General features: G+C 40.5%; 1 protein-coding gene across 1 annotated transcript in view; it reads left to right on the forward strand.

Annotated features, from left to right (window-relative positions):
• The window catches only part of DENND4C (DENN domain containing 4C), a 114,795-nt gene that overhangs the window by 26,341 nt on the left and 72,440 nt on the right, over window positions 1–16,014 (forward strand). Inside the window, exon 2 of the mRNA XM_073345479.1 lies at window positions 14,840–15,161. Coding sequence (XP_073201580.1) covers window positions 14,857–15,161 — 305 coding nt within the window. The 5' untranslated portion in view covers window positions 14,840–14,856. The remainder of the gene's footprint in view (window positions 1–14,839; window positions 15,162–16,014) is intronic.

A 16,014-nucleotide genomic window follows, 5' to 3' on the forward strand; every position in this document is an offset into this window, starting at 1 on the left:
TCTTAAGAACCATGAAAAATCAATCAGGTTCTTAAAAGAAGAATTTTAATTAAAGAAAAGGTAAAAGAATCACCTCTGTAAAATCAGGATGGTAAATACCTTGCAGGGTAATCAGATTCAAAACATAAAGAATCCCTCTAGGCAAAACCTTAAGTTACAAAAAGACACAAAAAGATGAATATACATTCCATTCAGCACAGCTTATTTGACCAGCCATTAAACAAAAGGAAATCTAACGCATTTCTAGCTAGATTACTTACTAACAGAAGTTCTGAGACTGCATTCCTGATCAGTTCCTGGCAAAAGCATCTCACAGACAGACCCTTTATTCCCCCCCTCCAGCTTTGAAAGTATCTTGTCTCCTCATTGGTCATTTTGGTCAGGTGCCAGTGGGGTTATCTTAGCTTCTTAACCCTTTACAGGTGAAAGGGTTTTTCCTCTGGCCAGGAGGGATTTTATAGCACTGTATACAGAAAGGTGGTTACCCTTCCCTTTATTTTTATGACGGAGGCATTGGGCCAAAATCAAACCTTATTGTAAATCTAATGAAAACTGCCTTTCCAGTGACTTGTGTGTTGGCAATGGCTATACCACATTTATGTTTGTCAACTAAAATTCAGGCTTTACAATCATATCACTTTTAATAATCTTAGGCATAATTGGTAACATTGGTTCACTGTGGGTATTTCACCAGGCTTGGACAATGAAAATCCGATAAAGTCAGTTTCACTTTTATAGTCTTATTGCTGTAGCATTTGGGTGTCAAACCCTGCAGGAAAATTAGTTTGTGTAAACATTGATAGAATTTTTTAAGTTGAGACTTTCCTGTTTGATACTATGTTTTCTAAAAGCTTGTTTTTTACAAAATTAAAGTTTTGGTTCAGACTTCTAAAGCTGACAGTATCCCTTTAAATTGCAAAACGAATACGTTCACATGTCTTGACAAGGTTTGGCTACTGATAGTAACACATAGTGTATCATTCAAGAGCCTTCGTTTTTAGTTTTTACTGGTTTTTTCAATTAAAAAAAATCCTGGGTTTTAAAAAAAGTTGGGTGTTGAATTTTGAGCCACTCAAATACATGAAAATACTAAGGCTGTCGCTTAATCCAGTTAACTCATGCAATGAACTAAAAAAAAATTGTGATTAATCACAGCTTTTATTGCACTGTTAAACAAAATAGAAATTTATTCAATATTTTTGGATGCTTTTGTACATTTTCAAATATATTGATTTCAGTGACCACACAGAATGCAAAGTGTACAGTGGTCATTTTATATTTTTTATTACAAATATTTGCGCTGTAAAAATGAACAAAAGAAATAATGTTTTTCAATTCACCTTATACAAGTGCTATAGTGCAATCTATCATGAAAGTGTAACTTACAAATGTAGTTTTTGTTGTTGTTACATAACTACACTCAAAAACAAAACAATGTAAAACTTTAGAGCCTAGAAGTCCACTCAGTCCTACTTCTTGTTCAGCCAATCGCTAAGACAAACAAGTTTGTGTTAATTTACGGGAGATTATGCGGCTTACTTATTATTTACAATGTCACTTGGAAGTGAGAACAGGCGTTTGCATGGCACTTTTGTAGCTGGCATTGCAAGGTATTTACATGCCAGATATGCCAAACCATGTATGCCCCTTCATACTTTGGCCAGAGTTCCAGAGGACATGCGTCCATATTGCTGATGCTCGTTTAAAAAAATGTGTTAATTAAATTTGTGACTCAACTCCTTGGGGGACAATTGTGTCTCCTGCTCTGTTTTACCCTATATTTCATGTTATAGCGGTCTCGGATGATGACAGAGCACATGTTGTTTGTTTTAAGAACACTTTCACTGTAGATCTGACAAAAAGCAAAGAAGGTACCAGTGTGAGATTTCTGAAGGTAACTACAGCACTTGACCTATGGTTTAAGAATCTGAAGTGCCTTCCAAAATCTGAACGCATGCTCCACACTTCATCCCTCTCAGAAGTCCTAAAAGAGTAACACTCCAGTGCAGAAACTATAGAACCCAAACCACCAAAAAAGAAAATCAACCGTCTGCTGGCGGCATCTGACTCGGATGACGAAAATGAATATGCATCAGTCTGCACTGCTTTGGATCATTATCAACCAGAACCCGTCATCAGCATGGATGCATGTCCTCTGGAATGGTGGTTGAAGCATGAAGGGACATATGAATCTTGAGCACATCTGGCACGTAAATATCTTGCGACGCCGGCTACAACAGTGCCATGAGAATGCTTGTTCTCACTTTCATGTGACATTGTAAATAAGAAGCAGGCAGCATTATTTCTAAACAAATGTGTTTGTCTTAGCAATTGGCTGAACACGAATTAGTATTGAATGGAATTGTAGGCTCTAAAGTTTTACGACGTTTTATTTTTGAAAGCAGTTATTTTTGTTCCTGATTCTACATTTGTAAGTTCAACTTTCATGATAAAAAGATTACAGTATTTGTATTAGATGTTTTGAAAAATAAGATTTTTTACAGTGCAAATATATGTAATATAAAGTGAGCACTGTACACTTTGTATTGTGTTGTAATTGAAATCAATATATTTGAAAATGTAGAAAACATCAAAAAATATTTAAATTGTATCCTTCTATTTAACAGCGCGATTAATCGTGATTTTTTTTTTAATCGCTTGACAGCCCTAGAAAATACTGATTGTTAAGGAACTCCAATACATTACATTAGGTGGATGTATTTGTTAATAAGCTAGCCTAAGTATAAAAACGAGGCTGTCAAAGTATGGTAGTGTAGTGGAAGATAAATGCACAAATATACATGTGTATGTACTGTTAATGTACCGTTCATGAAATAAACCACAGCACTAAACTGCTTTCACTTTCAGTTCTCTTTTCTCTATTGTTTGTGTTTTTCTGTCCTGCAGACCATCGATATTAACCCAGAAAGCTGTAAAGTAAATTTTTTTCACTAGTTTTTCACATTTTTTAATTTTGGTAATAAACACTGATGAATTCACAAGAAATTGTAAACAAAATAAAAACTGAAATAATGAAGGGCCTTGCATCCCAACCATTTTAATTTGAAGAGCAATTAGCAAAAACGAACAGCAGAAAATATTTGAAGAGCATCCGAAGCAGGAAGCCTGCAAAACCATCAGTGGGGCCAATGGATGATCAAGGTGGTAAAAGAGCATTCAGGGAAGATAAAACTGTTGTGGAGAAGCTAAATGAATTCCCCCCCCCCCCTCAGTTTTCACTGTAGAGGATGTGAGGACAGATTCCCAAATTTGAGGCATTCTTTTTTAGGTGATAAATTGGAGGAACTGTCCCATATTAAGATGCCAGTAGAGAAAGGTTTTGGACCATATTGATACATTAAACAGTAATGAGTCACCAGAACCTGATGGTATTCACCCAGGATTTCTGAAGGAACTCAAATATGAAATTGCAGAACTAACAACTGTGGTATGTAACCTATTGATTAAAGCAGCCTCTTTACAGATGACTGGAGGATAGCTAATGTAATACAGACTTTTAAAAAGGGATTCGGGGCAAACCTGGCAATTACTGGATGGTAAGCCTAACTTGAGTATGAGTCAAATTTGGTTGAAACTATAGTAAAAAACAGAATTATCAGACACATAGATGAACACTGTATGTTGAGGAAGAGTCAACACAGCTTTTGTAAAGGGAAATCATGCCCCACTGTTAGACTTCCCTGAGGTTGTCATCAAGCATGTGGCCCAGGAGTGGGCAAACTTTTTGGCCTGAGGGCCACATCAGGGTTGCAAAACTATATGGAGGGCCGGGTAGGGAAGGCTGCGCCTCCCCAAACAGCCTGACCTCTGCCCCCTCCCACTTCCTGCCCCTGACTGCCCCCCCTCAGAATCCCTGAACCATCCAACCGCCTCTGCTCCACCCTCTCCCAGGACCCCCGGAACCCCACCCCCATCCAACCCCCCCTTCTTCCTGTCCCCTGACTGCCCTGACCCCTATCCACACCCCCGCCCCCTGACAGGCCCCGCCGGGACTCCCACGCCTATCGAACCATTTAAGCAGGCATTTAAGTAGAGTAAGCAGGGAAGCTCCTCTCATAGATCAATAATGGATTAAAAGATAAGTAACAAAGGGTAGCAATAAATGCTCAGTTTTCACAAAGGAAAGTGGCAAATAGTGGGGTGCCCCATAGATCTGTACTGGGCCTATTGCTGTTCAGCATATTCATAGATGATCTGGAAAACAGGGTATACAGTAAGATGGCAAAGCTTGCAGACAATACAAAGTTGTTCAAAATAGTGAAGTCCAAAGCTGACTGTGAAGAGTTACAAAGGAATCACACAAAACTGGTTGTCTGGGCAACAAAATGGCAGATGAAATTGTGTTGATAAATGCCAAGTAATGCACATTGCAAAACATAATCCCAATTATACATGCAAAATGATGGGGGTCTAATTGAGCTGTTACCGCTCAAAGAGATCTTGGAGTGATTGTGGATAGTTCTCTGAAAATATCCATTCAATCAAAAAAGCTAATAGAATGTTAGGCACCATTAGGAAAGGGATAGAGCACAAGACAGAAAATGTGATACTGCCACTATATAAATCCATGGTACACCCATATCTTGAATACTGCATGCAGTTCTGATCGCCCCTTCTCAAAAAAGATGTATTAGAATTAGAAAAGGTACAGAGAAGGGCAACAAAAATTATTTAGAGAAGTTCTGTTGCTTTAAGTACTTGCTGGAATAGGATTTTTATTAGGAAGATAAATCCTTCAAGAGCTGCTACTTAATGCTCACTGTTCCTCGACCCTCAGTCTTGTTGTTCAGACTTCTGGAAAGTGAAAAGAACGGTACTGAGATAACTTAGAACTTAAGGAACACTTTTAAGAGATCTTCAATGTTCTGCTGACACGAGGCCTATGTGGCAAGTTTTTTCAGCTGAATTCTATCCTATGACTGAATTTTGCCTGCAGCATGTTACATTGAAACAAAGTATGACTTTAGCTGAGGTGAAAATATCTAATCTTAGGGATTGAAATGTATTCCTCATTTCTTAACCGGTTGCTACAGTATTGCTAACCCTAAGCTTTAGAAATCATCATACCTTAACAAAAAAATTGTGATTCTCATTCAAGTAATGTTCTTGTGGGTGCTCCACTTTAAGTGTGCATGAGTCCCTGAGCCTTTGGTCAGAAATTTTTGGTAACAGTCTCCATTCTGCCCACACGTGCACCCAAGAAATATGCTAAGACTTCAGTTAAGTCCCATATCTCAGCGGTAAAGGGCTTGGTATCGAAGACTACTGCTAGCAAGAGACTGGGTTCAATGGAATCCTCAACCCTATCTGTGCCTCGCACAACAGCGTTTGCACACCATTGGTTCTGTTATGCTTCCAGTACCAAAGGAATTCTGGTATTTGAAAGACCTTATGGTACTGAATGAGCCTGATCTCTACTCGTTGCAGTCTCTGGATGCCTCTCAGTATCTAGGTTGGCTGGTCACTGTTGCTTATGTTTCTGGAAGATCATCTTCTCTATCTTCAACTATCAATGTGGGTTGTCAACTCTGATACAATATGTGGAGGGGCATTCTAATTGAGACTCTAAACTTCCGTTCATGTATCTCCAATTTATTCCAGGAGAAGTTATTCCCTGTTGCAGATGCAACTGAGGTAGGACAGTAGACCCCTGCCTTCCAACACTTGGGATGACCAGCTTTGGATTAGTCTCCCCGAGCCTTATGATCTCCCTCATTGACCTTACTAGGATCCGTGGGCAGTATGCTGCTAGCAGTTTTGAAGGACTTCAGTTCAGTCCCACAGGGAATATGGAAGACCTGTTCCCCAGTACCGTCCATCCTTCCTCACCGTACTGAGTCAGAGGAGACCTTTTGAAGAGCAAGAGGTAAGGGCAGACAAGTAGGCTTACCCGCTACCCCACAAACATCTCATTGTCATCACTGGATGATGCAGTCATGCTACTGCTGCCATCGTTAGCTGATAACTTTACACAGTTCCAGAACCTGATGAAGTGGGTCGCTGATATCCTGCAGGTTCCCCTTGAAGAAGTCAAGGATTCCCATCACAAACTCTTGGACATATTTCATGTCTCTTCCTCAGTACAGGGCACTGCCAATTAATGAAGCCTTCCTGAAGCCAGCCAAGTCCATTTGGCAAATTCCAGCAGAGGTCCCACCACATGCATGAGGGTTGATTTTAAAAACAAAACAAACAAAAAACCACTACGTCGCAGCCAGGGATTTTGTGTCTTTATTTTCTCATCTAGCACCAAACTCTCTGGTTGTGGATACAGTCAATGAAAGGGGCAGGTAACACACCCCAAAAGCTACCTCTTGTAATGAGGCCCAGAAACATACGGACCTGTTTTGGTCATAAGAGCTATTCATCAGCAATGCTTCAGGATGGCTAACCACCAGGCACGGATGTCAAAATACAGTTACCTGAACTACGAGAAGTTTAATGCTTCTATTGACCATTTACCACCAGAACATCAAGAATAGTTCAGCCCCATAATAAAGAAAGGTCAGCTGTTTGAAGGCAAAACCTTCACTGCAGGCTTCACTTGATGCACTGGACACTGTAGCCACGTCTGTTTCCACCACAGTAATGATGATGTGAGCTTCCTGGCTTCAGTTGTCCAGGTTTCCACAGGAGGTGCTACTGACTGCGGAAGATTTACCTTTCGATGGCCAGAAGCTTTTCAGATTCCATGGACGACTTGCGTCATGCCCTAAAGCACTCTAGGGCAACACTTAGGTCTTTAGGGATATACATGCCTGCAAATAAAAGGAAGTTTAGCAGGTCTCATTTGGCACACAGATTCTGCCCTGCTCAATTTCAGGCCACCAGAACCACTGGCTAAGAGATTGAGATTTGCATAAGAGAAAATCTGCAACTATCTTGACTGCTTCATCCCATCCTTCAACATCATCCAAATGCCAGTTCTGGTGGTTTGGTTAAGATTCCAGACCACCGAATGACCAGGTTTTATCAGCTTCACAACATACCCCACCCCCTTCTCGTTTTGGACACACCTCTCTCTCAAGCATGGCAAGCTATAATATTGGACAAATGAGTATTGGATGCCATTACTTTGCGTTATAGTATCCAATTTAACACCATCCTACCCTTCCAGTCTCCTTCCCTGTTCTTCTTCAGGGACCCCTCTCATGAGCAATTGCTGACACGAGAGATCTCATCACTCTTGAGTCTAGAAGCCATAGAGCCAGTCCCACTTCAACACTGGTGAAAAGGGTTCTATTCAAGATATTTTCTGATAACAAAGAAAAAACATGCGTTGGAGGCCGATACCAGATCTCAGACAATTGAACAAGCATGTCAGATGCGCAAAATACATGATGTCCCCAGCAGCTGTAATATCCTCTCTGGAATTAGGGAACTGGTTTGTGACCCTTGACCTCAAAGATGCCTACCTCCACATAGCGATTCATCCTTCTCACAAAAGATTTCTTCTTTTCACTTTCAATCACTATCAGAACAGGTATTTGGTTCTTACCCGTCAGCCTGTTGTCTGCCCCAAAGTGTTTTAAAAACATCACGGAGTTCAGAGCTGCCTACCTCCTTTATCTAGGGACTAACTGTCTTTGGCTGGCCCCTACAGGGTCAGTCATGTCAGGAGGTATGATCTGCTGTTCATACAACAGCTTCACTATTCCGATGTTTAGGCCTGCAGATAAATCTCAAGAAATTGATCTTGATCCCTACACAGTGAATTCTTTATAGGAACACTTTTGGATTTGATAATGGGCAGACCTTGTCTTCCTCTTGACAGGTTCCTTGCTTTACAGAACCTTATACAAAGAGTGCAGTTCAGCCCTCAAGTTTCAGCAAGGACATGTCTGCAACTGCTGGGACACATGGCAGCTTGCGTTTTTGTGACCCAAAACACCAGATTTCATCTTCAGTGTCTCCATGGATGGCTTTGGACTGTTTATATACCCAACCAACAGTCTCAGCAAGTAGGTATCTGTGCCCATTTGGGTCCTACAGTTACTTACCTGTGGATGAATCCATCCAAATATTGTGCTGGAATTCTGTTAAACCAGAATCTCCCTACAGTGACATTAACATCAGATTAGGGCTGTCAATCACAGTTAACTCAATTGATTTAACGCAAAATAAATTAACTAGATTAAAAAAATTAGTCTTGATTAGTCACAGCTTTAATCACACGGTTAAACAATAATAGAATAGCAATTTAAATTTATTATAAATATTTTTGGACGTTTGTTATATATTTTCAAAAATATTGATTTCAATTACAACACTTAATACAAAGTGTACATACAAATGTTTAGCATATCAGGCACATAAATACCTTGCAGTGCCAGCTACAACACTACTATGTAAATGCCTGGTCTCACTTTACGGTGATATTGTAAATAAGAAGCGGGCAGCATTATCTCCCGCAAATGTAAACAAAGTTGTTTGTCTAGTAATTGGCTGAACAAGAAGTAGAACTTAGTGGATGGTAGGTTCTAAAGTTTTGCATTGTTTTTGAGTGCAGCTATGTTAAAAGAAAAAAAATTCTACATTTGTAAGTTGCACTTTCATGATGGAGATTGCCCTACAGTACTTATCTGAGGTGAATAGAAAAATACTATTTCTTTTGTTTATCCTTTTACAGTGCAAATATTTAATAAAAATAATATAAAGTGAGCGTTGTACGCTTTGTATTCTTGTATTGTAATTGAAACCAATATATTTGAAAATGCAGAAAAACATCCAAAATATTTAAATAGCATTCTATTCTTGTTTAACAGTGCAATTAAAATTGTGATTAATCCCAATTAATTTTTTTTAATTGTTTGAGAGCTCTACATCAGACTCTTCCCTCTTAGGATGGGGAGCACATTTGTGTCCTCTCACAATCCGAGCAAATGGTCACAACAGGAGAGTGCTTGCACATCAGTCTGTTGGAATTAAGGATGGTCAGAAATGCTTACCTCCAATTTCTTGCCCTACTGAAAAACAAGTCCATCAAGATTATGACAGATAACATAATGTGCACGTACTATATCAGTAACCAGGGCAGAGCATGTTCCCCCTCACTCTGCTACTTACTGCGGCCAATGGGAGCTACGGGGGCCGCACCTGTGGGCGGGGGCAGTGCCCAGAGCCACCTGGCCATGCCTCCACCTAGGAGCTGGAGAGACATGCCGTCTGCTTCCCAGGAGCTGCTTGAGGTAAGCGCTGCCTGGAGCCCTCACCCCCTTCCATACCCCAACCTCCTGCTCCAGCCCTGAGCCCCCTTCCCGCACCCCAACCTCCGGCCCTAGTCCAGAACCCCCCCACACACACTCTGAACCCCTTGTCTCCAGCCCCACCCCAGAGACTGCAACCTCAGCAGAGCCTGCACCCCACAACCCCCTGCCCCAGCCCAGTGAAAATGAGCGAGTGAGGGTGGGGGAAAGTGAGGGACCGAGGGGCGGGGCTTCAGGAAGGGGTGGGCCAAGGATGTTCAGTTTTGTGTGGTTAGAAAGTTGGCAATGTATGGAGCTCCTGCAAGGGAACACATCTCAAATTCCAGTTAATGTGCAAGTGAATAACCTCTCCTTTTTATTTGCCTTTTGGTTGTCTTTACAATTCATATTTGTAGGATTTTTCTCTGCAACCATGAGGGCTAAATACTTGAGGTTTTGGAATTTAGATTGTTTGTTTGCATTGAAACAAATGTTATGTAGCTCATAACTACACCGTTAAACAATAGAATACCAATTGAAATGTATTAAAATTTTTTGGATGTTTTTCTACTTTTTCAAATACTATATATTAATTTCAATTACGACACAGAATACAAAGTGTACACTGCTTACTTTGTATTTTTTTATTATAAATATTTGCATTGTAAAAATGATAAACAAAACCATATTTTTCAATTCACCTCATACAAGTACTGTAGTGCAATCTTTTTTGTGAAAGTGCAACTTACACATGTAGATTTTTTTGTTACATAAGTGCACTCAAAAACAAAACAAGGCAAAACTTTAGAGCCTACAAGTCCACTCAGTCCTACTTCTTGTTCAGCCAATCGCCCAGACAAACAAGTTTGTTTACATTTACAGGAGGTAGTGCTGTCCACTTCTTATTTAAAATGTCACCTGAAAGTGAGAACAGGCATTCTCAAGGCACTGTTATAGCTGGTGCTGCAAGATATTTACATGCCAGATGAGCTAAAGATTCGTATGCCCCTTCATGCTTCGTCCACTATTCCAGAGGACGTGTCTATGCTGATGAAGCTCGTTTAAAAAAAAAATGCGTTAATTAAATTTGTGACTAAACTCCTTCGGGGAGAATTTTATGCCTCCAGCTCTATTTTACTTGAATTCTGCCATATATTTCATCTTATAGACGTCTCAGACGATGACCCAGCATATGTTGTTCATTTTAAGAACACTTTCGCTGCAGATTTGACAAAATGCAAAGCAGGTACCAATGTGAGATTTCTAAAAATAGCTACAGCACTCAACCCAAGGTTTAAGAATCTGAAGTGCCTTCCAAAATCTGAGAGATGAGGTGTGGAGCTTGATTTCAGAAGTCTTAAAAGAGCAACACTCTGATGTGGAAACTACAGAAACTGAACCACCAAAAAAGAAAATCAACCTTCTGCTGGTGGCATCTGACTTAGAGGATGAAAATGAACATGCGTCGGTCTGCACTGCTTTGGATTGTTATTAAGCAGAACCCGTCATCAGTATGGATGCATATCTTCTGGAATGGTGGTTGAAGCATGAAGGAACCTATGAATCTTTAGGGCATCTGACATGTAAATATCTTGCAATGCCGGCTACAACAATACCATGACAACGCCAGTTCTCACTTTCAGGTGACATTGTAAACAAGAAGCAGGCAGCATTATCTCCTGTAAATGTAAACAAACTTGTTTGTACATAATTCTACATTTGTAAGTTCAACTTTCATGATAAAGAGATTGCACTACAATACTTGTATTAGGTGAATTGAAAAATACTATTTTTTATTTTTTACAGTGCAAATACTTGTAATCAAAAATAAATATAAAGCAAGCACTGTACACTTTGTATTCTGTGTTGTAATTGAAATCAATATATTTGAAAATGTAGAAAACATAAAAAAATTTAAATGGTATTCTGTTTAACAGTGTGATTAATCACAATTGGTTTCTGTAATCACTTGACAGCCCTTCTTTTTATATAGAACACTTAATTTACTTTGCTAATCAACATATTTCAGGGGCAAAATGGAGTCCCTCTAACTATTTTGACAACTGAAAAATCATGAGATTCTTCTATTTAAAGAAATACCATATATGTAACTCACTTAGGTGCAAATCCTGATTAAGCTAGATCCTTGTTGCAATTTCCCTACTACCTTGTCTCAGTCCAGGGAATATGTCTAACTCTAGGTTTGTGCAGTGTAGCGTATATCTATGAGAGAATATATATTATTAACTTTCTATTTCTACTGAATTCTCTCTCATGAGTCTAGGCATTTCCACACAGTAATGGTGCCAGAAAATCTCAGCTGTAATACCGTAGCTGTAACTAGCAAGCAAGCCTCTGAGTTCTCTTGCTCTGGTATCGTTCCTTTTTCTGAGGATGCAGTGTATGGACAGACAGGCAGGCTGGCCAGGCTTGCTCCACACAATGACTGGCCACTCCATCTCATAACTGGTGTACAACACCCACCTAGTTGTCCTGAGCTTGCTATCATTTCATATTCCCTACCTTTTCTATTCTCTTTTGGAACATGTTCTTATGATGTAAACCAGTGTACTCTCAGTTAGATTAAAACAAATAGCTATTCTAGGTTTTCCATAGATTTGCAGCCAAGAGTCTTCCAGAACTCTAGTAGGTAAATGTGACCTGATTGTTAGGCCTTGTCTACACTTGTGTGGATTTCAGCCAGTGGTGTAGTAAAATCCTTGTGCAAAATCCTAACACAAACGAGCAAAGCTAAGAGGAAATTTGCACTGTAGTGCAACTACATCCTAGTACCCTAAACTGACAATTGCAGCATAAACTGTCATTATTTTCATTCAATAGGGGAAACAAAAATAGGAATGTCTTTCTCCAGGATCTCTTGGCTATGAGCTCTGTAACAGGGTGTCTCTCGTGTAGAGAGGTTTGAGAACACTTAAGCGGTACGTTACAAATTTGAGAGAGACTTTGTGGGGCTATCTCAGGCATCTGGAGGATGGAGGCTCTTGTATTTCAGCATTTGAAGACATTAGAAAGTTGGCCCATACAGTGTTGGAAGTCTTGGATAGTAACAATTACAAAAAAATTGTGCAGACTCTGCAATTAAGAATACAGGGCTGCTACAGAGTTACAAAAGCATCACCATTATGCCTGTTTCACACTTGTTCAATTCCCTGCACTCTGGTTGTGGGTGTATGAGTACTATAATCATAGGACCGAATATTTTTCAATAATAAACAATACAGGATGTTCAAAAAATCCCTGTACTCTGGTGAATGGTTACCAGTGACCAGAGTGTAGAGATTTGAATAACGTGCAAATTTCTCTGCTTCAGTAGGCTACTTGCTCAGAATTCTGAAACTAGTTGCCATCAACAACTGAGGCCACCCGACCATCTCACCTCTTATTAGATGAAGTAGGGAAACTCAAAAATGTACCCGAAAGAGAAGAAAACAATGCCCCCTGAAAGCAAAGAAAATTGTCTGTAAAATTGTAAAAAAGAGGAAAACAATTTAAAACATGACTTCATTGGGAGTAGGATTGGACCTGAAGGAGGTGAGCACGTCACATGAAGGTGGATGCATGCTTCACCTTGCACCAGCAGGTCTAGTGTCCCTGCAATCACTATTAGACTTGGGGATGATAAATGTGAGAATTTTTATTTGACTTCTGTTGTCTGGCTGACATCATGACATACCTTTTTGTTGGAATGTTTTTGTGGGGAGTGCTAAGATGTTTTACCTGTTCTTGCTTAATTATTATTGCACTTTAATTTTATCCTGCAGCGTGGCTAAGCCTAAAATGCAGATGAGCAAATAAGTGTGCCTCATCTGTGTCATAACAGATACTGTGAAGCTGGTGTAAATGTACCCAACAAATCTTTGGCTTTGTATTCTGCTGCAACATCAGACCTGTCCTATGTGAATGATTGTGTTTTAAAGGGGTGACTATATTGTCTCCTCTACTCTCCTCCCTCCTCCTTGCTGCCTATGTTCCTCGTATCTGTATATGAGGTAATGGGTAGATGGGTGTCTGGGGGAGGGAATCTTGGATTTAAACCCTATGGTGCCATTAACAGAAGGAACGGTGTCTGTCTGCTTCCCCAGTCAGTTAACTTTGTATTACTTTTGGTTGTGGAGAAGAGGACTTGGATGGCCATAGACCTGAAAGTATCACTGAAATTGCAAACAGACTTAATAAGAACTTTATAAACCCTGAGAATAAAGTGGTGTGTTTTTTTCCCCATGTGAAGAATTTCAATTTCCGTGGCTCCCCCTGTATTTATTCAACACACCTGGATCCTCCAATCTCATGGGTTTCCAGGAATCTCCCTAGTGGTGGACATGCTAAGGTGTGCAGGCAGAAGTTCAGCTTCTGCACTCTTTTAGGACTGTAGCTTGGGTATAGCTGACTGGGCCTAGGAGTTCTGCTGGAGCAATGGTACTGCTTTGGTTTAAGAAGGATAGCTCAGTGGTTTGAGCATTGGTCTGCTAAACCCAGGGTTGTGAGTTCAATCCTTGAGGGGGCCATTTAGAGATCTGAGGCAAAAATTGGGGATTGGTCCTGCTTTGAGCAGGGGGTTGGACTAGATGACCTCCTGAGGTCACTTCCAACTCTGATATTCTGTGTGTAGTCTTGTGAGGCTCCCACAAGAGCATGATATTGTGATGGGTAGTAAGTTAGTTACAAAAAGTCTCTTTTCTTGTTTCTGAGCAAAACTAGGAATTTCCTAAGATCTGACAAGCTAATCATTCAATGCACCCAGGATTTTTAAATGCAGGCTAGCAGCTACTTTTCTCACCATTATGAAATTGCACTTCATTATTCCAGAAGAGAGATGTATTCATCCTATGCTGCAGAACAGTAGGTTATTCCAGGCCTGGAATGTGCCACTGAGTGGTGACATATGCTGATGGAATATGATGACGGATACGCAGTTGTGTAAAATCAGTTCCAGATGTTCAAATTGCTAGGCAAAGGCATGAAGGCTGCAGTGTTATTTCTCAACTCTGAAATAAAATGAAGTGTGCAAAAGATACTGTAGTAAGCACATAACTTGTATTGCTTTCTTTGTTGTGCATAGCAACGTAACACTGAAGCCGAATGTGTAAAAGGGAACAATACAGCTTTTTAATGTATGGCCATGGATTAGCCTTAAGGACACTAGCAATGAAGAATATACACTTTAACTGGAGGAGATGCATTGTAGGTACCTGAATGAATTGATGACCCTGAGAGGATTTAAGGTCGGGCAAAGTTGACAAATGCCAACTGACCCCTCTTTGTTTGTCCCCTTCCAGCTCCTAACCAGAGGAATCCTTAAAGTACCTACTATCAAGTTTCTTAGTTCATTTGTTCATTGATCTTAATACCCAAACTCACCTTTTGATGGCATAACTAGAAACTCCAATACGTACAATATTGTATTTCATTGAGCAGTATGAACCTTTGGGAGGATTAATCCTGGGGCTTGCTCTACATCTTTCATGTAATTTTTGGGATTATATATTGAAATGCTTGATTTACTAAAATTAATTTTAAAACACTTTTATTTCTGTAATCTTAGCTCTTGTGAAGAAGATAACGTAGAAAATTCATGTGAAAGTTGTCAACCTGTTCACTTCTTTCTTTTTCAGGAAGTACAGAGACAACCATGATAGAAGACAAAGGTCCAAGAGTGGCCGACTACTTTGTAGTGGCAGGACTCACTGATACTTCTACCTCTCTGGACCAAGAAGTAAACCGATTTGAAACAAAGTCAGTTGGTCCAAAGGCTCCAATTACAGACCTAGCTGTCATCATCAAGTCAGCTGGTGAAACAGTGCCTGAGGGTTACACCTGTGTTGAAGCCACCCCCACGGCCCTTCAAGCCAACTTGAACTATGGGAGTCTTAAAAGTCCAGAGCTTTTTCTTTGCTACAAGAGGGGCCGGGACAAACCACCGCTTACTGACGTTGGGTGAGAGTCCTTTAATTATTTGTTTGCTTATCATATGTGACTTTTTGTAGAAAGAGAATAAGAATTGGATTGTTACTGAAGCAAGGATTTGCGCAAAAAAAAAAAAAAATTTTTTTAAATGAATTTTAAAAAATGAATTTTTATTTACATAATGATAATGCTGATTTTAATAACCTGGTCAGATCTGTCACTTAACTCTGAAGAGTGTGTGTGTGTGAGAGAGAGAGATTTGTTCCCTTTTTGAAATTCAATGCAAGAGACAAGTGACATTCTTCTTAAATAATATTTGTCAAAATGACCAAGTGGAATATGTCTAAATCAATAATGATGAGACTACACTGTGATGAGTTGAGACATAAAAGTGGATACATGAGATTCTTTTCTGGGACATAGAAATTGTAGAGAGGTCCAGAGGGAAGAACATGGAAAGTGGTGAATGTATGGTTAACAACATAAGGAAACCAGAAACAGAAAACACTATACTATATGCCAGATGTGGGCAAACTATGGCCTGTGAGCCACAACTGGCCCGAGGGACCCTCCTGCCTGGCCCCTGAGCTCCTGGCCCGGAGGCTAGCCCCTGGCCCCTCCCCTGCAGCCTCAGCTCACTGTGCCACCGGCACAATGCTCTGGGCTGCAGAGCTGCGGCCGCCTGTCCCGGTGCTCTGGGCGGTGTGGCTATGGTGCCGCTGGCCATCAGGGCTCCAGGCAGTACTGTAAGGGCAGGGAGTATGTGTGGGGGGGTGTTGGATAGAGGGCAGGGGGTTCGGGGCGGGTGGTCCGGGGGCAGGGTTGTGGATGGGGTTGGGGCGGTCAGAGGGTGGGGAACAGGGGGGTTGAATGGGGGCAGGTG

Source organism: Lepidochelys kempii, chromosome 5 (assembly GCF_965140265.1).
Source record: "Lepidochelys kempii isolate rLepKem1 chromosome 5, rLepKem1.hap2, whole genome shotgun sequence".
Taxonomy (NCBI): Eukaryota; Metazoa; Chordata; order Testudines; family Cheloniidae; genus Lepidochelys; species Lepidochelys kempii.